This window comes from Trachemys scripta, chromosome 1 (assembly GCF_013100865.1).
Source record: "Trachemys scripta elegans isolate TJP31775 chromosome 1, CAS_Tse_1.0, whole genome shotgun sequence".
Lineage (NCBI taxonomy): Eukaryota > Metazoa > Chordata > Testudines > Emydidae > Trachemys > Trachemys scripta.
The window spans coordinates 195419133-195446744 of record NC_048298.1 but is presented as its reverse complement, the minus strand read 5'-3'; the positions used below and the strand labels follow the sequence as shown (position 1 = coordinate 195446744).

Genomic DNA, 27612 nt, shown 5'->3' with positions numbered 1-27612 from the left:
AAAAAGCCAGGGCCGGCCCTGGAGATAATCCAGGTTTTTCTGGTGCTTTTGAACTGGAATCTTGATTTTTTGTTTCTATTGTGAAATTCAGAGTAGCCGTATTGGTTTTCCCTTTAGACAGTGGAATTTGGAGGATCAGAGCCAAAATCTGGATATGGGTAGGTTCCCAGTACTGGAGCCAGATTTCTGTGAGGACATGTCAGGGACTAATTTTTTTTTTAAACTGGACTATTTTGATAGGCCATTCAAATCACAAAGATTTTTTTAGAGTTGGGGGAGGGAGGGGGAAGGCATGGGAAGGAAAGAGTGAGCAGGATCCAGGTACAGCCATCTTTACCCCCAAACTGTAGATTATTACAGCAGGATCCCAGTTACCTATCAGCATGGGCAGCGAGTTCTATGCTCCTGTGGTGCCTGGGCACCAGGAATATTCCTGGTGCCCAGGCACCATGGGCCAGGCTCCAGAACTGGTCTCTCCCTCAGCCCTGCCTTCCGCCCCAGGCACCCCCGTATCCCCCAGGCCATTTAAAACAGCCTGGGGCCCCCACTCATCACCGGCAGTGCAGCGGAGCTGAGCGGCTTCCTGCTTGCTCACTCCACATAGCTGCCAGCCCCTCTCTGTGGCCCCTGGGTGGGGTGGGTCTGTGTCCCGCCCCAAGTGTTCCTGCGGACAATGGGAAGCTGCAGGGGCAGTGCCTGGGGGTAGCAGCACACAGAGGCCCCCCAGCCCAAACTCCCGCCCAGATCCTGCACCCCTCTTCCCCTCCTGCACCCTTACCCCCTGCCCCAGCCCAGAGCCTACACCCAGCACCCAAACTCCATCCCAGAGCCGGCACCCCAGACCCCCTCCCCCACCCCAATTCCCTCCCAGAGCCCAACCTCTCACCCGTCCTGCACCCAAATGCCTTGCCCCAGCCCAGGGGCCTGCACCCCATACCTCCTCCCCAACCCAAACTCCCTCCCAGAGCCTTAGGCGGGGGTGGGGGCGGAGTTTGAGGGGGGGTGGGCTCTGGGTGTTCTGGGCACCACCAAAATTTCTACAAACCTGCCACCCCCGCCTATCCGGGAAAAGACATCAAAGTATCTGTCTCTCTTAGTCTAGGTCAGTGAGGCCAAACTGTAGCATGTGAACCTGTCATAACTATAAAGGGAAGGGTAACAACCCTCCTGTATACAATACTGTAAAATCCCTCCTGGCCAGAGGCACCAAAATCCTTTTACCTGTCAAGGGTTAAGAAGCTGAGGTAACTTGGCTGACACCTGACCCAAAGGATCAATAAGGGGACAAGATACTTTCAAATCTTGGGGCGGGGAGAGGACTTTTGTTTGTGCTCATTGTTTTGGTGTTGTTCGCTCTTGGGACTAAGGGCTTGTCTATAATTACGCGCTGGTTCGGCGGCAGGCAATCGAACTTCTGGGTTCGATTTATCGCGTCTTGTCTGGACGCGATAAATCGAACCCAGAAGTGCTCCCCGTCGACTCCGGTAATCCTGCTCGGCGTGAGAAGTACATGGAGTCGACGGTGGAGCCTGCCTGCCACGTCTGGACCACGGTAAGTTCGAACTAAGGTACGTCGACTTCAGCTACGTTATTCACGTAGCTGAAGTTGCGTACCTTAGTTTGAATTGGGGGGTTAGTGTAGACCAGGCCTAAGAGGGACCGGACATCAATCCATGTTCTCCAAATCTTTCTGCACAAGTCTCTCATATTTCAAACTTGTAAGTAACAGCCAGGCAAGGCATGTTAGTTTTATCCTTGTTTTCTCAACTTGTAAATGTTCCTTTTGCTAGGGGGTATACCTCTGTTTGCTGTAACTTTGAACCTAAGGCTAGAGGGGGTTCCTCTGGGCTCTTTGAATCTGATTACCCTGTACAGTTATTTTCCATCCTGATTTTACAGAGATGAAGTTTACCTTTTCTTTTAATAAAATTCTTCTTTTAAGAACCTGATTGATTTTTCATTGGTTTAAGATCCAAGGGTTTGGATCTGTGTTCACCAGGACTAATTGGTGAGGGGATTACCAAGCCTCCCCAGGGAAAGTGGTATAGGGGCTTGGGGAGATATTTCTCAAGCCTACCCAGGAAAAGGGGTGTAAGCGCTTGGGAGAAGAGGAACTCCAAGTGGTCCTTTCCCTGTTTCTTGTTAAAGCACTTGGTGGTGGCAGAGTATTAAAATTTAACCTAAGCTGGTAGAAATAAACTTCATGTGAGTCCCCACATCTGTACCCTAAAGTTCAGAGTGGGGAAGGAACCCTTGACAGAGCCACACATGGCTCTTGTACAGTTAAAGTGTGGCTTGCAGAACACCTCCCCTTTTAAATTGGGGGATAGAGCGGAAGCTTGGGGCTTCTGCCAGATACAACTGGTATCTGCTATGGGGGGGGGTACAAAATGTAAAGGTTTGCTGCCCCCCCCAACAACTTCCATCACACCCCCTAGGCAGGTCCCCTTTACCCTCAGCAGCCCCTCCCTCCAGCTCCCAGGTGTTAGCACTGCATGGAGAGGCAAGGAGGTGCTGCTGCATTAGCTCCCTAGGGAGAGGCAGCAGCAAAAGCAGGGGCTCTCCCTGCAGCTCCCAGCTGTTTGCCACTGCCCCTCCCCATGGCCGCAGCTCCCAGCTTGCCGGCTCCAGTAGCTGCCGTGCGGGGAGGGGGCTCGGGGACACCAGGTAACCAAGAGGGCCAGCAAACCCTGGCAAAAATCTGGGGCGGGGGCACGTGAGCCCTGGCAGGTGCTGCCCGGCTCTGGAACTTCTGAAGATTGTCACATGTGGTGGGGAGGGTCAGTAAGTTTGGCCACCCCGTCTAGTCCTTAAGCTGTGCAGTGTCTGGGGATCACCCGAGGATCTGCTCAGTTCACCGGCACTGCTGCTCGGAGGGCATTGGCCTGGCTCTCCTGGGCGCGCGCTCCCCTGGCACATGCAGCAAGGAACTTTTCATCCCCAGGAGACCCGAGCCGCGCCCCGCAAACAGAGAAACCCGCAGGGAGGAAGAGGAAGCGAGACTGGGCGCCGGGGTGGCGCTTCAGAGGGCGGGGGAGGCTCGCCCCGCTTTTCCCAGGACCTGATTGACACGCAGAGCTGCGCGCTCCTTCCCCGCACCCCTCCGGCTGGCTCCCCCTCCAGCGGGCGGAACTCCGCGGCGCCCGGCTCCCCGGAGCCGTGATTGGCGCGGCGGCGGGCGGAGCCGGGAGCGCCGCTGTCAGACTCCGGCGGGCAGCGAGGGAGACGCGAGCGGCAGCTGCTCCGGGAGCCCCAGCCGCGCAGAGCCCGGGAGCGGGAGCCGAGGCAGCGCCATGAGCCAGAAATGCGACGTGATCGTGGTTGGGGGCGGCATCTCAGGTCAGTGCAGCCCCTGGCGTGTCACGGCTGGGGGCTCGCTGCCTTTGTAGCTCTTCGGTTACAGAGGTTGGGGCTGGTATTTACACCCCCCCCCCCGCCCGCCGCCTCTCTGTTCCACGGCGTGGGAGGGCGGGGCGGGTAACGGGTTGTGTACCTAATGGGTGCCCTTGGCTAGCACCCGAGAAAGTGCAAGCCCGACGCAGACTCATAGGCCCCTTGACCCTGATTCAGACCTGGCCCAGCGGAGGAGCAAAGGTGCAGCTGCACTGTGGGTGGTCTTGAGTTTTGTGTGCAAACTGAAATGTGATGTCCCCCAAGGCAGTGGGTGAAAGCCTTGCCCCATTGCAGTCCGGTGGGTCGGGTAGCAAGGAAACTGTAACTGCCTCTATCATGATGCAACTTGCACGCTGTCTCACTTTAGCTATTACGGTTGCAATGTCCGGAGTTATGTTTTCCTGACCGAACTCTATTGATACTGATCTATAGAATCGGTGTCTGTTCTTGCAATAATCAGCCCAGATTAGGTTTCTCTTTACTTAACTGATCTTATAAGGAGCGTTGGGTAAAGCACCCTTGGGACCTATTTTAATAAGTATCTCAGATAATAGATTGTCTGAGCAGGATGCTTTCTACGTTTTCTCTCCACTTCTCATTTGGGGCTCATATTTCCTTCTTTACAGTCTCAACCATTTCCTTCTCACCAGCAATAATCCTGTTGTCCCCTGTCATCGGAAACGGAACAATCTCTATTGGCACTATCACGCTGCTGTTTGGAAGATTGCCACAGTGTGTGTGGAAATCTTTGGTACTAGTTTGAGGAAAGAGGTCATTTTCAGTGCAGCAACTCAGTGAGCCAATGATCAAATGTCCCAACAGGCTGACCACAGCCATCGGTTGATTTTAAGTGGGGAATCTTTTTCATAGAACTGTAAAGTTACAGCAGTGTCAATATTAGTAAACAATGTAGCACCCTAGTTAGGTACAATGTAATGAAATGGAGTGTAAACCCCATTGTACAGTGAAACTGAATGGGGCCAGGAGATAAAAGTTTTGGCTTGGTTTTCTTGTTTTTGAAACAGACTAGAATCGTAGGCATGGGGAGAGTTTGTCTTTCACATCTGAGAAGTTAGAAGAGAAGTAGAAGATGCCCTTATTGTCATTTCAGGTGTTTCTTAATGCATATCTCACTCTTGCACTTTGTTACTCAGTAAGAAAACGGTGTATGTGTGAACTAGATGGCTCTTGTTTAATGTTATTGTTTTCACATGTGTAGGCCAAGGTTTAGGATGGGGTTCAATTCAATCTGTCATTCAACCATGACACAAACACTATTTTTAAATGGTTGTGGCACAGATGTAGTTTATATTTTCTTGATTAACATTGATCTTTCTGAAGAAGTGGGCTGTAGTCCACGAAAGCTTATGCTCTAATAAATTTGTTAGTCTCTAAGGTGCCACAAGTACTCCTGTTCTTTTTCCAAATTACAGGGTGACAGTTAAAACAGGGTTTTTTTCCTTTGAGAAAAGATGTCCTTGCTAGAAGCCTGGGTCCCTCAGAATTCTGGGCTTTTCACATTTCACCTGCTACAATATTCTGAACATATATTTTTATACGATAAAGCAAATTCTTGCTCCATGTACCTTTGCATGACTCCCATTTACTTTAGTGAGAGCTGCACAGGATCATAATTAAACTCTGTTTTAGAATGTTTGGGTTTGCTTTGTATAAATCGTTTAAGCCTGACTTATATGCCGAATAAAGTACCTTGAGTTTTCAGATATCTGTTATGAAAATATTTGAGAATTCTGGAAATTATGTGAAGGAGTGACAGCAGTATTCATACAAATACAGTAACAATTTCAACCAGAATTGAGAAACGTTCATGAAAATTAAATTTTTGTTTGTAGTAAAATAATCCTGCTTCCTTCAAGTACCCCAGATATGGTGTGTTACTACACAGACACAGGAATATTCAGTTGTTGTTATATGAAATTACATACAGTGTCCTCCAATAGGAAAAAAGTGTTTGTGTATTTCTTAAACAAAAATACTAAAGATTTCAAAAAAACAAGGGCTGACCTGCCTGATTGTTGTTCTGGTAACATGGGCCATTCAAGTATCATTCTCAAGGTTTAGCTCATCTCCAGAATTCTTTGATGGAACTAAAAACCTTATTATGTACAGTTGGAGGTATGACATTCTTTATAAAGTTGATATAGTTCTAAGCACTAGTTCCCTATAGGAAATGGGTCTCAACTTGTACATGGTTGTTCTGATTTCTCCATTTATAAAGATGTTTTGAAATGTGTGGTGAACGTTTTTAATTATTCCTTGTCATTTTAACTACAACAAGCAATCATAAATTGCTTTAAGATGCTTATTCATAGGATTAAAGCCTAACAGAACCAATCAGGAAACATCAAGATGTTAATAGTCTCTGAAAACATATCAGTGAAATGAAAAAAAATTATGAATAAACATAAGACTATGACACTCTGTGGGTACAAGAACACTTTCATTGACCATGAAAACTGTTCTTCAGGCAGTGCCAATTTCATAAGAATTGGTGTTTACTTTCTCATTGACTTTCTTATTACTTTCATTTTGAACCAACATCAAAATAAGAAAGTGGTGTTAGAAGAGCTAATAATGTCCCATTCATTGAAACTGTACATTAATTGCAAGACCATTCACAGCTGTGCTCCACCTTTCTTATCAGCTCTTGAGGTTTTTTGCTTGACCACCCTCTCTTCACCCCCGTGCTCCATTATTGGTTCTATACCCTGTGTTATGCAGGAGGTCAGACTAGATGATCGTAATGATCCATTGTGTCTTTCGAGCCTCTGAGTGACTTCAGTGGGGTCAGGATTTCAGTGGCAAAACTCCCACTGACTTCAATAGGGTTAGGATTTCACTATGAATCTGATGCAAGCCTTGACTGCCTGTTTGTCTGGCCCCAACCTGGGCCCTTCACAGACCACAGGCAGGTCACACCCTGAGTGTCTGTGTACAGCTGCAGCCTGCCAGCAACACTCCAGTCAACACTCTGGCTTCCACCAGCCTTGGTTACCTCTTGCAAGGTGACTCCAACACTCTCCCAGTCCCGGATTTTCACAAAAGTGCCTCCTGGACAATTCAGATACTAGAGGTCGGTTGCCCCTGTAAGGGATCAATATACAAAAGTTTGCTACTTTAATTGGAGTTACCAAACAATTCAGTTTAAACACCAGGCTGGATTCGTTATGATTAAAGAACAAAACAAGCTTATTTAACTACACGCTTCAGTCAAAATTTCAGCTTATGTCATACCTTTACATATAGTGTTGCTATGTACATTTCACCATGATATTAGCAATCAGCAAGTTACTGGTTTTCAAATGATAACTCACAAGGCATATTTTGTACAAAGATTATTATAGTGGTGAGTAGGGTGTGAATATATAGGTGCATTTGGTCACAAGGCAACAGCCTTTATATTCTTGAGAGTCTTTTGAAGTAAAGGTAATACTGTGCTTGTTTGTATGCCAAGCAGGTAAGCAACTCTGACAGACTCATTGCTGACACCATACATAAGATTATTGTGGCCCTCTTATTGTGGAATAATACTATTTTCAATAAATTTTGAACATAGAGTAAGTATCTGATGTCCTGGACAAACAGACTTAACCCTGCCTCCTATTATTTCAAAAGGATCTTTGAACTTGTGAAGGTGCCCTCTAATCATTCACAGCCTTTGCTAGCCTACCTACATCAGACTAAAGATAGTTTGCATAGTTATGATCCTTTTCTCTAGGAGTCTATGCTTTCCCTTGCTTAAGGGTTAGACCATAAGTTAGTTTCTCTCTTGATCATTACTTTAAAAGTATCACACTTCAGTAATTTCATATTTCTCCAGAAATTCAAATATATCTAACTTATGAATCCCAGTCTATCACAAGAACGTATGCAGAATTATGAAAAGGCTGATTTTCATGCTGCACAGAGGACATGGATCAGAGATGGACAAATACAGACAGAAGTTGTAGAAGGAATATGAAAAATCAGAGAGATGAACCCACATGCAAGGATATTTTAGGTTAATATTCAACACAATATGCTACAGAAAAGAAGAAACTTAACTGTGCTTCCACTCCAATATATATGATCACCAGACTTTCCAATGGAACCACATATTCAAGAACTTTGATCTCTGTGTGAAATATTGAATAGTTGGGAATTGTATGTGTATCCCTGCATGCTATCATGACAGCACAACTAATGCTGTATATGTGTCTGTCTGTTTTAACAGATCTTTGTATGCAGACCTGCCTGTGGGTGGGAATTTTAGGTCAATGCTAATGTCAAATGCACAGTTACTGGTTGAAATTCTTCTCTTGGTTACACCTGCGCAAATGTGGATTAACTTCACTGACTTCTTTGGAGTTACTTCTGGATTTACACAGAATTTAGCCCATAATTTTTAACTCATATTACCGCATGCATGCAACTTCTGTGTGTTTTTTTCCATCTAACATGTGCTTTGCTGTAGCTATTCAATTCAGCTCATGCTCCTAGATCATTCTTTACTAAACATAATATAGATCCTTATAGTTATTGGTGAAAATTTTCAAATTTAGGTACCTAAAGTTAGGCACTTAAATCTGTGTTTAGATACCCAAATAAGTGACCATAGTTCAGAGGTGATAATCACTCTAAATTAGTTCTGATGGTGTTCAGTTAGCAATATGATTATCATTATGGAAAAAATAAAAACAGTGCAGAAACTGCAGAATCAAATGGCTCTATCCAACATATTGCACATGTTCAGTATGGGCAGAAGCGCTAATAATATTTGATTCCATTTTTCATATCTTATTCAGAACTGCTGTAGTCACAAATTACGCAAAGCCCAGTAATAATATTTAATTAGTGTAAATTGGTTATAGCATTTTGTGACATGTGGCATGCTTCTCAGTTAAGAAAAATACACTCCTTGGTGAAAATGTCATTGATATGGTTTTCCCTACAAGAGACAAAGAAATGTTCCAAATGTTCTTCATACAGCAGTTTTCATGCAATTGCGTTCTCTAACATGTGGTGTTCTAAAACAGTGGTTCTCAACTAGGGGTATGTATATCCATGGGGTATGCAGAGGTCTTCCACGTGGTACTCAACTCATCTAGATCAGTGTTTCACAACTTGGGGGTTGTAGCCTCCAGGGTGGTCATGGGATGGGCTTGAGGGGGGTCGCAAGTGCAGGGCCAGCATTTGGGGGTGGAAACAGGACAATTGCTTGGGGCCATAAACAGGTGGCCTCACGAAGCTAAGTTAAATGCTTCAGCCCCACCAGCTGGGGCTCGGGCTTCAGACAAGTGAAAAACAAGTTCAAGTAGCATACTGAAATGTAAGTACAATATTTATATTCCAATCAATTTATTTTATAATGATATGGTAAAAATATGAAAGTAAGCAATTTTTCAGTAATAGTGTGCTGTGACACTTGTATTTTTTATGTCTGATTTTGTAAGCAAGTAGTTTTTAAGTGAGGTGAAACTTGGGGGTACTCAAGACAAATCAGCCTCCTGAAAGGTTGAGAATCACTGTTCTAAAATAATTACATAAAAGGGAGAATACATCTGACCTGCATTTGTAACTTGAAATATCTTGGATTACTTATAAATGAAGATTGCACCCATTAAATCTGTCATATGATTGATTAAAGTTATGCATATGGGTGAGTTGGATTTATTAGTTAATGGACTCAAAGTCCCTAACAGAATTTCACAAACCTATGTTATGTCCCTGAGTTCTGGATTTTGGACTGTACCTTTGTATTAGCTGAAAGTTATTTAAATTTCCGCATAGGAATATATATTCCTGTTAACTATCTGAGGAATCCTCTGTGTATTATTTATCCCAGCCAGTACATTAAGTATCCAGTGCTTATGAAATATTCCACAAATACCATAGAATAATCCAGGGGTAGACAACCTATGGCACGCGTGCTGAAGGCAGCATGCAAGCTGATTTTCAGTGGCACTCACACTGCCTGGGTCCTGGCCACTGGTCCGGGGAGCTTTGCATTTTAATTTAATTTTAAATGAAGCTTCTTAAACATTTTAAAAACCTTATTTACTTTACATACAACAATAGTTTAGTTATATATTATAGACTTCTAGAAAGAGACCTTCTAAAAATGTTAAAATGTATTAGTGGCATGCAAAATCTTAAATTAGAGTGAATAAATGAAGGCTCGGACACCACTTCTGAAAGGTTGCCGACCCCTGGAATAATCCATACAGTCAAAGGCACATTATTTTGGGTGTTTGGATTCTGACTTACGTGATTTTTTTGCAACTAAGATCTCAATCATTAATGTTGCAATAGAAGTTTTTTGGATAAATACTCATCTGAAGGGTATCATTTAATATGCAGGATTGACTCTGTATGTTCAGTAAGACATTTAGCAAGTGTCTGTAGAAAATCCACAAAATACCCTGGAAAATCCCACAAGCCACATTGTGTTAGATCCAATATCTTTTTTGGCTGATAACACTTATTTTAACTCCATGTTGCCATACTAAGTTTCATATCAGTTTATTCATTTCTGTTTGTTTTTGTGCTGAGGGGAACATACTGTATTTAGTGTAGGGTGATTTGGACTTTAAATGTCAGTGGATGACCATGTGAGAAAGAAGGCATTGTAGGAATAGAATTCTCCTTTTCCTTTATCCATTGAGATTTTTCTAATGATGCCCATAGGGAAACTGTCTTTGCCCAACTCAAAGTAGGGTCTTCCTCTATTTAAATGGTTTAGACAGTAGTGCTATTGAAACTTATTGGAGTAGAGTGCCTCCAGTTAAAGTGCATCCTGAAATGGAGATCGCTTATTCTGCATTGTTCTGAAAAGTATGCCTTGAACCAATTAGAGAGTGGGGTTTTTTAATTGAGAGAAATGAGTTGATCAAGAAAACTAACACTGGCAAACATAGAAACCAGTGATCTTAAAATTACAAAATAACTGAATGAACCCTCGTCCTTAATATTAAAGACTGTCACTGCATCTAAGGAAGAACAAGTAAAGTTTTAGACAAATAGAAAGCTAGTAGCATTCTGTGTGAAGGGAGATTGAAAAGAGGAAATGAATTTAGCCTAGTTATAGTAGTTAGCATTATTTTCTTTTGCTACTAAATTTCTTTGCTGTCTTGTGAAAAAGGTTAGTGATTGGATAAATACATTCATTTCATTCTTGTTTCAGTTATTTTTCTCCAGTGACCTCAAATGGATCCTTTTACAGTCTGAAAAGAAAAATGGGCCTGATTCTCCTCTCATTTCCAATCCTTTATACCTCTGTAACCAGGGCCGGCTCCAGGGTTTTGGCCGCCCCAAGCAGACAAACAAACAAACAAACAAAGCAGCCGCGATCGCGATCTGCGGCGGCAATTCGGCGGGAGGTCCTTCACTCCGAGTGGGAGTGAGGGACCTCCCACCGAATTGCCGCCGAACAGCTGGATGTGCCGCCCCTCTCCGAAGTGGCCGCCCCAAGCACCTGCTTGGTAAGCTGGTGCCTGGAGCCGGCCCTGCATGTAACCTGACTGGTGTGAAGTAGCTCTCAAATTACAGCAGTGTAACTGAGAAGAGCATCAGGCCCAACACACTTAAACTCAGTGGCAGATTTAGAGTTAGTGGGGCCCTGTGCTCAGCTTCATTTTTGGGGCCCCTCCTTGGGACGCAGACAAGAAAAAGAACATTCTCTCTTATCCCCCGCACACCCCTGTTTTTCATTCTTTTTTTTCTTCATCCTCCTTCTATAAGTAATAGGAAGTAAATGAAAATAAAGTGAGGTACCTTGATTGTTTTTGTAGTCTAATTTATTTTTCGACAGACCACTTGAAAATCACTGAGGGTCTTGGCAGGCCACTTAATGATCTTTCCAAATAGTGTTTGTACCGTTAGCTAACTGTTGTAAAGTGCTTTGGATAAGAGCGCTTTATTTAAAAAAAAAAGTAAAAAAACATTGGGGTGCGGGGTCTGGCCAAGACTCAGGGTGCGGGAGGGGGATCAAGGCTGTGGACACATGGTCTGGGAGGAAATTAGGGTGCAGGAGCAGGCTGGGGGTTGTGGAGGGGTGCAGGAGTCAGGGCATGGTTGGGGGGGCTGGGTATGTGTGGGGGGTGCAGGAGGCAGGAAGGGCAGGGGGATGGGTGTGTGTGAGGGGGTGCAGGAGTCAGGGCTGGGAGTGTGTGAGGGGGTGCAGGAGTCAGGGAAGGCAGGGGGCTAGGGGTGTGTGAGAGGGGTGCAGGAGTCAGGGCTGGGGGTACAGAGTCTGGGAAGGAGTTTGGGTGCAGGAGGGGGTTGGGGGTGCAGGGACTGGCCAGGAGTTAGGGTGCAGGAGGGGGTTCAAGGCTGGGGCAGGGGGTTGGGGTGTGGAGTGCTTACCTGGGGCAGCTCCTGTTGGTGCGAGGGGTACAGGTGGGGATGCGGGGAGGGGTGCAGGAGCTCCCATTTGGTGCGCAGGGTGGGGGTGGGGATGTGGAGGGGTGCAGGAGTCAGGGAGGGCGGGGGTTGGGAATGTGTGAGAGGGTGAAGGAGTCAGGGAGGGCTGGGGGCGTTTGAGGGGGGTGCAGGAGTAAGGGCTCAGGGTGTACAGGGTCTGGGAGGGAGTTAGGGTGCAGGAGCTGGCTGGGGGTTGGGGTGCAGGGTCTGGCCAGGAGTTAGGATGCGGGAGAAGGCTCAGGGTTGGGGCAGGAGGTTGGACTGTGGAGCGTTTACTTGGGATGGCTCCCATTTGCTGTGAGGGGTGCAGGTGGGTATGTGGGGGGGTGCAGGAATCAGGGAGGGCAGTGGGTTGGAGGGAGTGTGAGGGGGTGCAGGAGTCAGGACTGAGGTCATCAGGGTGCTCCCAGCCCCCTGCCCTGAGCAGCTTATGGCAGGGGGTTGGGGAGGGGTATGTGTAAGGGGAGTGCAAGGGCCCCACCTTTGCTCCGCCCTGCCCCGATTCCATCCCCTTCCCCAAGGCCCTGCCCCCACCTCTTCTCCGCCTCCTCCCCTGAGCGCGCTGTGGCGGGGCAGGCTCGGGGCGGGGGGAGGAAGGGCGGGAACGCCACACGCTCTGAGGAGGAGGCCGGGGAGGGGGGAATCTTGGCTGCCGGTGGGGGCGGAGTCTGCAGCAGGAGCCCTCAGGACCAAGCTTCTGCCCCCACAGCTGCCCGGCCCTGGGCACCCTGTGTTTTACCGTAAATCCGCCTCTGCTTAAACTTTATATTTGTGGTACCTAACAAATCTCCATTAAAAGGGAAATGAGGGTGGGGAGAGTGGAAGAAAGAGTTTCTCCCTGAGGCTATGGTGGAAATGTGTTTCAGCTCATATTGGCACATCCACGTTTACTTGGCAAAGATTCCTGTTAGACTAATGAGAGCTGAGTTTAAGGTGACCATTGCCAGATTTAATTTCTCAATTGTGTGTGGAAATAATTAGATTTCCCATCATTGAAGCAGTAAAAGTAATCACAGCAATAGCATATTGTTATAGTAGAACTTTAATGTAATAAAGATTTATTGATAATTGCCTTACTTTACTACTAACTGATGTGTCTTAGAAGAATAAAAAAAAGAAAAATATGCACACCTTAAGGTCAGGAAAAATTGCAGAGACAGCCCCCTAAAGAATTTGTTTAATAAAAGAAAAATTCATTCAGATTCAGCCAGGCTACTGCTATAATGGGTTAGTTGCTAATTTTAAGTAGAATTTGTGAATTGCGATAGTACTTTAAGAAGTACTATCCTGCAGTGTTTGTTTTTAGCTGGTCTCTTTGTTGCCTATAGTAAACAAATGAACAGACAAATAGGTTGACAGGTGAAAGAATTTATCTTGGTGTATTTAAAAAACAAAAACATAGCCTTAATTTTCAAAAGTGACTATTGATTTTGGGTGTCTTAATTTTTAGGTGCCCAGTTTGGAAAACCTTAAAGGGGCCTGATTTGGGAGGGTGGGTGCTCAGCATTTTCTGAAAACCTCACTTGTTTAAAGTTCCTCAAGTTTGGCACCTAAAATCATTAGTACTCTTTGAAAATTTCCATCCATAACCATATGCCCCTTCCCACCCAAATACAGTAGTTTAATTTCTTGCCTTGCCTTAACATTTAAAAAAAGATTTCCAATGATGTAAGCTCACAGTAACAGTGGTTGCAGAGAAGCTAGGCTGAAAATAGTCTGACATGGGGGCGTACAGCAATAGGCTATTGCACTGCCATTGGAAAGAAAGAGATTCATGACTGAGATTCATGCTTCTCAGCCTATTACAGGGGTGGGCAAACTGTGGCTCGTGAGCCACATGTGGCTCTTTTACCATTAAAGTGCAGCTTGCAAGCCCCCCAAGTGCTCACCCTTCTCGACCTACCAGACTGGGTGGGGAAGGGCTCAGGACCTCTACCTGGTTGTGGGGTAGGGGCTTCTTTCCAGCAGGAGGGAGACTCGGGACTTCAGCCCTGCAGGGCTCACTTGCTGGGGCTCAAGGCTCCAGCAGGAGTGGGGCTGAAGCCCCAAGACCTGGCTCCTGGCAGGTCTGCCCGAGCTCTCTAACTTCTGAAGATTGTCCTGTGTGGCTCGGAAGGCCAGTACATTTGGCCACTCCTGGCGTATTAGCAATGAGGCAAGGCACTTGCAATGCCTGCTGTTTCAGGTTAAGGGTCTTTAACTTCAGATAGCTGGTCACCAGGCTTACAGTTGTTCCTGATGTAAGTAACCTTGAAAACACTGGGTGAAATTCTGGCCCCATTCATGTCAATGGCAAAACTCCTATTGATTTCAGTGGGGTCAGGATGTCCTCCAATAATTCTGGATCTGATAGTATGGTTTCAGATATATACTTTGCCTGGTGCTGTGATATCAGAGCTAGAAATATAGTTACCTCTGCCCCTCACTGTTCCTCAAACTTTTGCAGTGTGCTGTGTGCTAATAGTCCACCAGGATGCTGCTGTCTGTTCTTGCTGTGGCTGCATTCTTGTGGTCCTCTGTGTATATCACTTGGGATGTGCTTTGGGTCTCTCGGGGCAAAAAGTGCTGTCTGTATGTAAAATAATAATTATTCCTTCTGGTTAACTCTTGATGCTTTGATGCACCAGCAACTCTGAAGGTATTAAAGGAATGTCCACAACATATACTGATTTCGACAGTCTAATACAAATTTCAGATCAAATGAATACTTCCGTATAGAGCTACATTGAATAGTCTACTTACATGGACCTCATCACAATAGCAGCTGAGCACTTTGCAGTCATTAATGAATTTTTATCATCACAACAGTCCTGTGAGGTAGGAAAGTATTACCTCCATTTTACAGACAGGGAGCGGAAGCACAAAGGGCACTAAGCAATTTGCCCAAACTCACACAGGGAGTCTGTGACTAAGCCAGGATTGAACTCAGATCTCTTGAGTCTGAGTCTTATGCCCTATCTACTAGATCATTCTTCCTATGAGCTAAGAGGCCTGGTTAATTTTATTGTGCTTGCAAATAGCTTTTTCTGGACTTCTATCTGCAAACCAAATACAGTGTTACTTGACAGCTGTATACTTTCTAAGCAGCTGTATTTTTTGGCAATTAGACTTGGTTTGTATTCTGCAGTCTGATGTTAATTTCTCTTCCTCTTATCTAGTTTTACTGTTTAGTGCACAACGTACTCACTGTACATCTTGTGTTTTACATATGATGACTGCTTTGGCTGATATTATTGCTATTTCTTCTGAAATGAAGGCAATAACAGGAGTCATTTAGGACCTCCGGTAGCACTACAAAAATCAACTGGAATACAGTTGTCTTGTAGTGTCTTCAAATGGATGGAGCTTGATTTCAGGTTGCCATAGAAACCCCTGTGGAGGCTGTACAAATTGTCTTGCCTTGTTTATCCTGATTTAATAACAAGTGGACTTCTACAGCTTGAGACAATAAACAAGGCATGTTCTTGGCAGGCTCATTAGACCAGCTAATGCACCGCTAATTTCTAAACTTGGCACCCCCCAAAAAGTGGCATATAGAAAAATATGGTCCAAATTATGGTCTCTGTGGTGGCTTTTATACTCTCAGCTGTGTTTAGTGGGGGTAGAGGATGCAGTGGTGCACTGCTCCAGCACCAGCTGCTGGAGGCGTACTGTTTGTGGCGGAGAGAAGTAGAGAGAATCCCTGCAAGGGTGATGGGGGAACACACTGATGCAGCAGCTACTATTCTCCTGGAAAAGGTGCAGCATGTGCTCCTCACTGTGCTGGCCACCAGCCACTACAGGGCGCAAAAGGAAGCAAGACTAGTACCTTAGTCACAGGAGTGCTTCCACTGAAGTCTATGAGGCTGTTTGTGTGCAAGGAAGGTGCTACTCAGCATGAGTAAGGCTTGGAGAATCAGACTCGGAAACAGTGTGTTCCATTTCCCTATTCTGCACCCAGTCTTGTTGGATTTTCATTATGGGCCAGATTACACACAATTTATATATAGGGCCAAGCACAGCACCCCAAAGGTGTCTAGTGCAGAGTGTGCTATGCCAGGTTAAGGAGTATTAGCAGTAGGCATACTCCAGGCTGATCAAGGAGACATCTGTATCTCTGAGATCCCTTTCTTAGTGCTCCCTGTCAGTGTCTCTGTGCTGCCTCCATTGCAGAGCTGTGCATTAAAGGCACATTTTAGCTCTATGATACCTTTTATTCAGCTAAAACAACAACAGTATTGGGGACTAATTTCCTCCTACTGTTACTCACACCTTCTTGTCAACTGTCTGAAATGGGCCACTCTCATTACCACTACAAAAGTTATTTTTCCTCCCTTGGTATCCTGCTGTCAATTGAATTGTCTCGTTAGACTGACCTCACACTTGGTAAGGCAACTCACATCTTTTCATGTATTTATACCTGCTCCTATATTTTCCATTCCATGCATCTGATGAAGTGGGTTCTAGCCCATGAAAGCTTATGCCCAAATAAATTTGTTAGTCTCTAAGGTGTCACAAGGACTCCTCGTTGTTTTTGCTGATACAGACTAACACGGCTACCACTTGGAAACCTTTTATTCAGCTGCCACCTATGTAGGGTCTCCCCTTTTTCTTTCCCTTTATACCGAGCTAAACCGGCATAATTCTGACACTGACCAGGGGAGCGAGGAACAACATGTGTCAATGAACCTCACAGCTGATATTTAGAGACAATACATTGGAAGCACCAGAAGGGAATATTCTTTCTCCTCCTTAACTCAGATATCACCACTTTCCTTATGCAATAAATGTTGTTGTTGCTCAAATGTATCCTCTTTAATGGGCTAGCATTTCTCATCATTTTCTCAAATGAGCCAAATTATGAGCAGTAATGAGAAACTGTGTGGTGACAATGGGAAGTGGAATATAAAAGGAAAAACTGGAGACACCCAAGTGAGCCTCCAAAACAGTTAGACACTTTTGCAAGCTTCTCACTAACAATTTTTTTTCTATATAGTATTTCAAGTCTTCTACCAGCACAGCTGCACAACTCTAACACAATGTGTGTGATGCTGCACCACTCAAAGCTATATCCCTGGCAAGCTCAGGGAAGCATTTGAGACATAAGGCTAAAAAAAGTACACAGGGCCAATTTCAGAGTTTTCTCTAAAATGGGCTCTCTGGAGTGTGAACCACACAGTTAAGTGGGGAGTTGGAGGCAAGGCACAAAAGTTGCTCCCCATCCCTCAAGTGGTTTCTAAGGCATGCACCTATGCACAGCCCCTAGCTTGAATCTGGCCCTTGAGAAATAGATGAGTGAAGGTGAGACGCTCAGTGAATGGTTTGAGAAATAGAACAATTTAAGATAAAGTGAGAAACACTGGAAGAAAAAAGATCTCATTTTATGACACCTCTCTCTCATTCTCAGTATGCAGAGTAATAAAATTGAAATAAATGCGCTCTCCAATTTTCAATGCAGGATATTAGAAAAAAATGAGAAATTCAAGTTACAGAAAAGATAGTGGGAAATTTTTCAATCCCTTTTGATTATTATACCCATAAATAAAAAAAAGTGCGCTTCCAAATATTGCAGAATATTTAAGGCAGAATTACATAACGCTCTTGTCTAATGCACCCCAGATTTGCACCAGGATCTGACCTAAGGAGCTGGGTTTAGTATTTTGCTGTCTTCTCCCTGACTTATATTTTAAAGGGGGATTGTTTTTCTTTTCCTTTCTTTACAGGTCCATTGCATATTGTGAAAAGAAACCATGTCTCTTTAAACTGTCTGAAATTAACACTGAGGCTGTATTCATTTTTGCTGCTTTCCCCTGCATGTTGGGAAAAAGCTAGAGAAGCCCAATTGATTTCTAACTGTACTGTGCGTGGTGGGGCTGCAATAGAGTAGAGTGTGGGAAGAGAGGGGCAGGCTGCAGAGGGAGAATTCATTTCCCCTCCATGCACAGACATGGCGCCCTAAGCTGAGAACGTATAGCCCTATAGTATATGTCAAGGGACGGGGGAAGAGAAAGAAATGGGCGGAAGAGGAGAAGAAGTGCAAATGGGGGGGGGGTCTATTTTTGACCTATTCAGGAAGGCAATCATCCACCAATCTGCTGCTTGAAGTTGTAGGATATTCCTCTTTATTTCCCATGCTGTGGTTATATGCAAAGGCACAATGAAGGGGGAGGGGAAGGCAGAGTGCCCAGACCCCCCCACCCTTGGCCATAGACACTATGTATTCCTGTGCACTTTGCGCCCTGACCTCTGCAGCTGGGGGTCCCCTTTGCTCCCTGAGCTTCTGAGGCACAAGCCCAGAGTGGGGCAAACATGGGACTATAAAGGGATGGGGCCAAGGCAACCTCCTCCCCAATAGGCTGCTGTCTGGGGGTCCCAGTGCCCAGTACTAGTGTTAGGCCTGAACAGGAGGGGCTTCCTCTGAGTTGGCAAGTGCCAGACCTGGGTGGGAGTGCTCGACGGTGGATCAGTGCAGTTGAGAGGTCAGGGCTTGGAGCCACCAGGAGCCAGGGCAGAGCCAGAGTCAGGTGATGCTGGGAGCTAGACAGCAGAGACTCCTGAATAGCGGTGCCTCCCATGGGTAGCAGGAACTGGGCACAAGTTGTGGGGAGATGAGACTGGCACAGCCTCTGGGGGGAGTCACCTCCTGCTCCCCTAGGACGCCTCACACTGCCCCTATTGTCTCCCAGTTTTCCCCCACTGCACCCCAGCACCCTACCCCTCACCCCTGCCTCCTCATGTCTCTCTCCACCCCCAGCCTTCTCTTTCTTCTGGGACTCAGCTCCCCTGGGCCACTGTCCACCTCCTGCACACCTTTTTGCGGTGACTTCTGCTACTTGGCAGGTAACCTGAATTCCCTCCTTAGGAAACCTCGGGTTGCACCCCTGTTTACATGACATGAAGGCTCTTCACCCAAACTTCAAGAGGGAGCTTAAATCGGTAATCTCTGCTCACTCTCTCATCAGGTGTTAAATATTTGTAAACTTGAAATTCTTGGCATTGTCTCTGTTCCACCGGTGGGCTCTCTGCCCATTGCCAGTGAGCCAGCCCTGACCAAGAGGGTCTCTGACCCTTGCCCAGTTTCTGCCAGCTGTCTGACTGAGGCATGCTGCAGGACTGGGGAGTGGAAGGAGAAGGTGGGATGGGATTGTCTCTGACTAACTTGAAAAAGAGAAAAAGGAAGCAGTATGGAACTCCTTAGAGGTGTTTCGCTCACCTCTAGGTGACAACGGCAGGGCTCCCCAAACCCAAAAGGAAAGGATGCAACCTAGTAGTCCAGCACCAATAATATAAATCCCTCGTTTGTGAATCTCAGTAACCGAAGATGGGCATAGACCCATGCAGTCATGTCTGCTACCGGGGTGCCACCCGAATTTTCTTAAGGAGGAGGCCCAAAGCTCTCTATCCTCTGTCCTGCACTCAGCCAGAAGCTCTCTCCCCTGCATTCTCCACATGCTCCCAGCCTCACACTACCTCCGCTGCTTTCCCCACACTCAGCCCTGAGCTTTCCACCTACTGCTCCCCATATCCAGTCCTGAGCGCTCACACTACCTTTGCACCCAGACCCACACTCTCCTCTGCACCCAGCTGCACACACACTTCCCCCCCCGCACTCCCACTGCCACCCGCCCAGCTCCAAGCTTTCCCCATTGCGCACAGCCCCACGATCTCCCCATCCCACACCCAACCCCATGCTCTTCCCCTGCACCAGGTCTGAGCTCTCCTTTCTGTCCCTACTCCACAACTAGTCCGGAGCTGTTACCCAGAGAGGTGGTCAGGCTGAAGAGCACTATCCCCACCACCAAGATTGGATGTTTTTCATCCAATAATTCCTAAGATCTGCCCTAGGAATTATTTTGGTGACATTCTGTGGCCTGTGATATACAGGAGATAAAGCTAGATGATCCAAATGGTACCTTCTGGCCTTTGAAACTAGGAATCAGCAGGGGCCAGGCAGTTCTGGGAGCCCCAGACCCCATCCTATTTCTGCTTCCCCATGAAGCACCAAAAGCCCATATCTAGTCACCCCACCCTCCTGTGACTGGGGGTTCCCAGTGTCCCCTGCTCTGCTTGTCCCTGGGGACTGGGGATGCCCAGTGACCCATGGGCTCCGAAGAACTGCAAAGATTTTTTGGGGGGAGGAGGGAAGCAGGTGCATGGGGTCACAGTGTCACCCAAATTTGGCCCAGCTACTCCCCTTACCCCATCCTGCTGGAGGGGCAGCCAGGTCAAATCTGAATGAGTGGTGTTGAAGTCTTTAAATCACAGAATTTGGGGACTTCAACAGCAGAGTCAAAGGAAAGGGGTTGGGTCAGCTTTTGTGGCCTGCATCATGCGGGGGTCAGACTAGATGATCATAATGGTCCCTTCTAACCTTGAAGTCTATGAGTCTATGAGACCTTGTACACGGGGTTGTAGCGCCGTCTGGCTACAGCTCTGTCATGATGAAGGGGCAGCCAGGCCAAATCCCCAGCTCTGGTCAGGGCCAAGCGGGGGCCTCCTCCACTCTTGGGGAACCCCTGGCTGCTGCTATAAACTCTGCTGTTTATCCAACTTCTTCCCATGCCATATCGGCAGTGCCTTGGCTTTATCTGAATTTTGTCTCAGCCAGTTAGCTCTCATCTATGTCACTGTTTCCATGAAACATGGATGCAGGGTAGTCCATACCGCCTCATGAAACCATCTAATGGACTCAAATATACATAGACACATGCTTTAAAAATAGTGAAACTTATATATAAGACTGTCGCGCAAAGGCGTAACATTAAACAAGATTAAATGAGTTACAGTTCCTCAACCACACTTACCCATCTTCCCTGCTGAACAGAGGGTTAATATTTGTACTCCTTATTGATTTGTACCTGTCACGCAATTAGCCCACAAAATTACAGCAGCCAACCCACTCTATAATTCTTCCTAACTAGCAATTGCTTTTATCCTGTACATACCATGTAACCACATAGAAAGTCCTAATATTTCAAGTCTTTGTAGGCATAAATGTGTAACTATTACAACTTCTAGGTACATGATGGGTGCACAATACTTCGAATACCAAGTGTTTGAGTACTATTATGTCATAGAGTAACATAAGAACACAGCACACATTTTTTTTTTCTTCTCAGAACTATGACTACAGGATAAATCTCCAAAAAAGAATTATTGATACTTTTTTGATTCTTTAATGTCATCGTGTATAGGTTAATTCCCTCTTCTCTTTCATGAATGTAAAAAATCCACTTCTGATAACCCAGAAGCCATTATCTATTTAACTGAACAGCTTTCTCCCTTGATACAAAAAATATTTACACAGAGGAAGATTCAGTTTGTTTCCAACACTACACTGTGTTTTCTGTATCTCTGTTGGGGAGGAAGAAAGCCTTTGGCACTTAAAATATGGAGCTCCTAATAAAAATGAAAATGTTCTTTGGAATCTCTGACATGCAGAAAAGCTGTATGTGGTTTATAAAAAAAAATCAAATGTTGAGAGAAATGAAGTAGGTCTGGAAGATGTTTGTTCCTCTAGCATACGTCTTACATTCAAAAACTTTAAGTATTGAATAGAAAGAGAATGAAAGAATTAACTGCACCCTATGATCTGCTAGTAATCCAACAATTCTTATGAAAGAAAGAAATTGTAGTAATCCCGTATTTCATATATGCAACAACAGGGCATTTTAACTTTCTCAGTTTCTGAGAATGATCGATGTTTTTTTTCTTATGAATGTTTTTCCTACCTATGTAATAAAGGATCATCTGCACAAGGGCTATAGGGATTATTCCATTTTGTCTTCAGAATAAATGCAAACACACAGTTACACTGTCCACGGCCTTAGAATGATGTATGATCTGGCCTTTTGGAGAGAGAGAGAGAGAGAGATCTGGCCTTTTGAGGTAGGTAGGTGTGTGTGTGTGTGTGTGTGTGTGTGTGTGTGTATAAAAGCAGTGGTTTTTTAAATCACATCTCTAAGGAGTATGATCAGCATGAATATTAAATTACTGTTCCTTACTGCAGGGTATCTTTTTGGAAAGCTAAGACTGTCTTTCCGATTTTTTCAAAAAAAAGAAGCTCTATGCCAAATTGGCCTAAGGAACAATGGGATAATCTAGTTTGACAAACTTGTGATTGTTTTTTACAATCTTGGTTCACATTCATAAAAGTAAAGAGGATTGCTGTCCTATTGGTTTTTTCTGTGTCTCTGATCTCCATCATGTGCTCTCGTAATTAGATCACCTGGAAGAGAAAATAATTTATCTTGCAAAGTATCCACATTCATCCAATTTGATTGTCAGGGCCAAAACCTGCTGCATTAAAATAAATCCCTACATCAAATATACTGTTTACTTCTGACTATGGATGGGAGGTAGTGGCCGGAAGTGAGACAGAGAGTTGATGGGAGAGAGAAGAAATAGGAAAGGCTGTTTTCCTGAGATGTCATTCTATATATCATTATTGTATATTATTTGTAGCACCTAGTGGCTACAACCAACACTGGGGGCCTATCTCTTTAGGCACTGTACAAACACATAGAAGGAAACAGTACCTGCACTGAATAGCTGATATCTTGTTGTCTAAAATCTTAAGTTTTTAAAACCTTGGAGAATGAAGCTTAAGTCTTTGGGATTTTATCTCTCCCAGTGTTTTTTACACAGAGCACTCAAAGTTAATGTTAACCAGATGATTCCGTAGTAAAAATGCATTTCACATTTAATAGGGTGCTAAAGCTTGCAGGCCTTTTCAAGGCTTCTGGAGACCGAATGGAAAGTTCTGACCACACAGTTTTGTTATTTTTAAAAAGCTCTTCTTGCTCTGTATAGGTCTTATACTTTAAAATGATGATGTCTCTTTTTCCTGTAGGTATGTCAGCAGCCAAGCTGCTGGCTGAATCTGGGGTTAGTGTTTTGGTTCTAGAGGCCCGTAACAGAGTTGGAGGACGGACTTTCACGGTTAGGGTAAGTGCTTTTTGACAGCAGTAATACTTGAATTTGTGGGCACATAGTGCCACTTCTGCCATTGCCAAGAAATGGGTTAAGGATGGGAAGAGGTTCTGAATAATGTGGATCTTCAAAATGGGTATAAATGTAAAGGTTGCTTATTAAACACTACATCTCATTTGGATTACATGGCATGTACAGTGGTTGCCAATGTGCTTAACATATATCAGACACTGAATTTGAAAATATTCCCTTCCTCCTTCACATACAAGTTAGACTTCTGTCCATTGCAGAGGAGAGTCAAATCATTATCACTTTATATACATGTGCCGGTGGAAGGAAGTTGCCAGGCCAATACAATAATAGCTAGTTCTCATTGGGTATTGTTATGATGTCAGAAAATACAGAGTTGCTATAGATGCCGTACGCAGCCAGGATCATATTGTAGAAAGATGTATGTTTGGAAGAACCAAAGGTGGTGTTTTAGGGCAAATGGGCACTCTTTCTACATGCTTGGGTCTCCACTGCTTTGCACCTTGTCTACTCATTGACATTTGAGCACGACTGTGTTAAGGCGTGGAGAATTCTAATTTAGCAGTGTTTGACACTCACTTTGCACCAGCTTTGCACAAGTGTAAATAACTACATAATGTAGACCGCAGTGGAGAATCAGGCGCTAACTTTCTTTTGCTCTGGCAGGAAATGAACAGTGAGACAATAGGGCCTCTTGAATTCTGTTGTTGACTCGATCCTGTACCTGTTTGAGTCAATGGAGTTTTGTCATTGACCACAGTGGGTGCAGGACAGAGGTCATTGAGGAGATTTTGCAATATCTAAGACCACCTTCCAGTTCCAAGAGTTTTCTGTTGCAGGCCATCCTCTAGCCTTTCTAATTCTTGCCATTTTTCTTTTGACAGAACAAGCAAGTTAACTATGTAGACGTTGGTGGAGCGTATATAGGACCTACACAAAACCGGATCCTCCGATTGGCCAAGGAACTGGGTATAGAGACGTATAAAGTCAATGTAGCAGAGCGTCTTATCCATTATGTGAAGGTAAGATTTAAAGCTTCTTTTCTGCACACAGCTAATGAGAATGTTGAACTTTGAAAAGTACTGGCATTTGTAAAAAAAAGTCCTGTCTAAAGTGCCTCTTTGGTAGTTATTGCTTTTCCATTTTGATTTATTGGCAATTGAAACAAAGATTTTCTTTTTTAAGTGTAAAAATGTAATAAGAAAAGCTAAAAAGGAGTTTGAAAAACAGCTAGCCAAAAACTCAGAAGGTAATAACAAAAGTACATCGGAAGCAGGAAGCCTGCTAAGCACCCAGTGGGGCCCCTGGACGATCGAGATACAAAAGGAGCACTTAAAGATGATAAATTCATTGTGGAGAATCTAAATGAATTATTTGCTTCAGTCTTCACGGCTGAGGATGTTAGGAAGATTCCCAAACCTGAGCCGTCCTTTGTAGGTGACAAATCTGAGGAATTGTCACAGATTGAGGTGTCTCTAGAGGAGGTTTTGGAATTAATTGAAAAACTTAACAGTAACAAGTCACCGGGACCAGATGGCATTCACCCAAGAGTTCTGAAAGAACTCAAATGTGAAATTGCGGAACTACTAACTATGGTTTGTAACCTGTCCTTTAAAATCAGCCTCGGTACCCAATGACTGGAAGATAGCTAATGTAACGCCAATATTTTAAAAGGGCTCTAGAGGTGATCCCGGCAATTACAGACAGGTAAGTCTAACATCAGTACCAGGCAAATTCGTTGAAATAATAGTATAGAATAAAATTGTCAGACACACAGAAGAAAATAAATTGTTGGGCAAAAGTCAACATGGTTTCTATAAAGGGAAACCATATCTTACTAATCTATTAGAGTTCTTTGAAGGGGTCAACAAACATGTGAACAAGGGGGATCCAGTGGACATAGTGTACTTAGATTTCCAGAAAGCCTTTAATAAGGTCCCTCACCAAAGGCTTTTACGTAAATTAAGTTGTCATGGGATAAGAGGGAAGATCCTTTCATGGATTGAGAACTGGTTAAAAGCCAGGGAACAAAGGGTAGGAATAAATGGTAAATTTTCAGAATGGAGAGGGGTAACTAGTGGTTTCCCTAAGGGTCAGTACTAGGAACAATCCTATTCAACATATTCATAAATGATCTGGAGAAAGGGGTAAACAGTGAGGTGGCAAAGTTTGCAGACAATACTAAACTGTTCAAGATAGTTAACAGCAAAGCAGACTCTGAAGAACTTCAAAAAGAACTCACAAAACTAAGTAATTGAGCAACAAAATGGCAAATTAAATTTAATGTGGATAAATGTAAAGAAATGCACATTGGAAAAAATAACCCCAACTATACATACAATATGATGGGGGCTAATTTAGCTACAACTAATCAGGAAAGAGATCTTGAAGTCATCGTGGATAGTTCTCTAAAGATGTCCACGCAGTGTGCGGCGACAGTCAAAAAAGCAACCAGGATGTTAGGAATCATTAAAAAAGGGATAGAGAATAAGACAGAGAATATCTTATTGTCCTTATATAAATCCATGGTACGCCCACATCTTAAATACTGCATACAGATGTGGTCTCCTCATCTCAAAAAAGCTATACTGGCATTAGAAAAGGTTCAGAGAAGGACAACTAAAATGATTACGGGTTTGGAATGGGTCCCATATGAGGAGAGATTAAAGAGGCTAGGACTTTTCAGCTTAAAAAACAGGAGACTAAGGGGGGATATGATAAAGGTATATAAAATCATGAGTGGTGTGGAGAAAGTGAATAAGGAAAAGTTATTTACTTGTTCCCATAATATAAGAACTAGGGGCCACCAAATGAAATTAACGGGCAACAGGTTTAAAACAAATAAAAGGAAGTTCTTCTTCACGCAGCGCATAGTCAACATGTGGAATTCCTTGCCTGAGGAGGTTGTGAAGGCTAGGACTATAACAGGGTTTAAAAGAGAACTAGATAAATTCATGGAGGTTAAGTCCATTAATGGCTATTAGCCAGGATGGGTAAGGAATGGTGTCCCTAGTCTCTGTTTGTCAGAGGGTGGAGCTGGATGGCAGGAGAGAGATCAATTATGTTCTTAATATGTGTAAAATATATTCAGTCCACAGGTGCTGGGGGGGAGCAAATGGCCATTGCCACCCTCCCCCCTTTAAACAAGGGGAACCATGCCTCCCACACACACTTTTGAGAACCTGACCTAAGCAAGGGCTCAGGGGCTCCACCAACCCCTTTTGGCTCCTGACTGGAGATGGGTGTAGTAATGGCGGCACCCCTCCTCTATTGTCATGATAGAGGGATGGCCATGCCAAATTTGAGTGGCATTTCTACCCCATGTTGCCTCCCCACTTTTGACGTCCTTCCAGCACCCATGATTCAGTCAGACTGTTGCAATTTTAAGACAGGACACATTTGGTACTTAATTATTTTTGAAAATATGCTTTGTAGAGCTTCAATATTTCTGGATGGCTGTCCAATCTTTTGCATCGTGCTTTCAGAAACTCTTGTGAATCTAATCAGAAGCATTTATAGCATCTGTAAGCAGCATTATGTGAAAGTTCTTTGCTCTTTAATTTTTTTATCTTCTGATATAACCTTGTAAAGTGTGTGGGGGGGGGAAATGCTCATATAGGTTTTGAGCCCCAAAGAGCCCTACAAAGAGTAAATGCCAAACAAAGAGCTACTTCTCTGACAACAATTTACATTTTTAGCTATGTCCACATCTAAACAAAATGACAGTTCCCATGCCTACTTGGCCACACTACCTACTTTTTTTATTTCCTTGAACTTCTGCATAAATTCTTCCCTTTAAATGAAGTGACACCAAGATAATGGCTGATCTGTTCTGCAAGTTGCCTGCTGCTTGGGCATGTGGCCATTTTCATTGAACAAACAGCAGTTTTATGGAATGTTATTTCTTCCCTGCTGAAGAAAAACACATAACAGCTGAAAATTGGAAGTGGGCCTTGAGAAACAGAGTTTCTGATATGAAATGCCTGGAAGACCCAGTCATGGAAGCACAAAAACAGTTTTGTGTGTTAAATTATTTTTAAAACACATTTTATTTTTCTAATGGCACTCAAAATATGCTATTTATGAAAATACTTACATGTAAATGATTTGCCTAACATTGTTATATAAATAAAATCCTATAAAGAACATGTAGGATAATACCAGATATAACATACTTGTCACAATAACAAGGTGTCAAGGCTCCTTCCCCACTCTGAACTTTAGGGTACAGATGTGGGGGCCTGCATGAAAACTTCTAAGTTTAACTACCAGCTTAGATCTGGTCCGCTGCCACCACTCCCAAATGGGCTAACTCCCTTCCCTGGGTAGCCTTGAGAGACTCTTCCACCAACTCCCTGGTGAACACAGATCCAGCCCCTTGGATCTTAAAACAAGGAGAAATTAACCATTCCCCCTCCTTTCTCCCACCAACTCCTGGTGGATCCAGATCAAACCCCCTTGGATCTAAAAACAAGGAAAAATCAATCAGGTTCTTAAAAAGACGGCTTTTAATTAAAGAAAAAGTTAAAAATCATCTCTGTAAAATCAGGATGGAAAATAACTTTACAGGGTAATCAAACTTAAAGAGCCCAGAGGAACCCCCTCTAGCCTTAGGTTCAAAGTTACAGCAAACAGAGGTAAACACCCTAGCAAAAAGTACATTTACAAGTTGAGAAAACAAAGATAAAACTAACACGCCTTGCCTGGCTGTACTTACAAGTTTGAAATATGAGAGACTTGTTCAGAAAGATTTGGAGAGCATGGATTGATGTCTGGTCCCTCTTAGTCCCAAGAGCGAACTCCCCCCAAAACAAAGAGCACAAACAAAAGCCTTCCCCCCACCAAGATTTGAAAGTA

The 27612-nt window shown here is 44.3% G+C and overlaps 1 protein-coding gene across 1 annotated transcript in view; it reads left to right on the top strand.

The window, feature by feature from the left end:
- Nucleotides 1-3081: 3081 nt before the first annotated feature.
- Nucleotides 3082-27612, top strand: part of LOC117868259 (amine oxidase [flavin-containing] A-like) — a 50486-nt gene continuing 25955 nt past the window's right edge. The window contains exons 1-3 of the mRNA XM_034754081.1: nt 3082-3339; nt 22646-22740; nt 23640-23777. Of these exons, the coding sequence (XP_034609972.1) occupies nt 3294-3339; nt 22646-22740; nt 23640-23777 (279 nt within the window). The 5' untranslated portion in view covers nt 3082-3293. The remainder of the gene's footprint in view (nt 3340-22645; nt 22741-23639; nt 23778-27612) is intronic.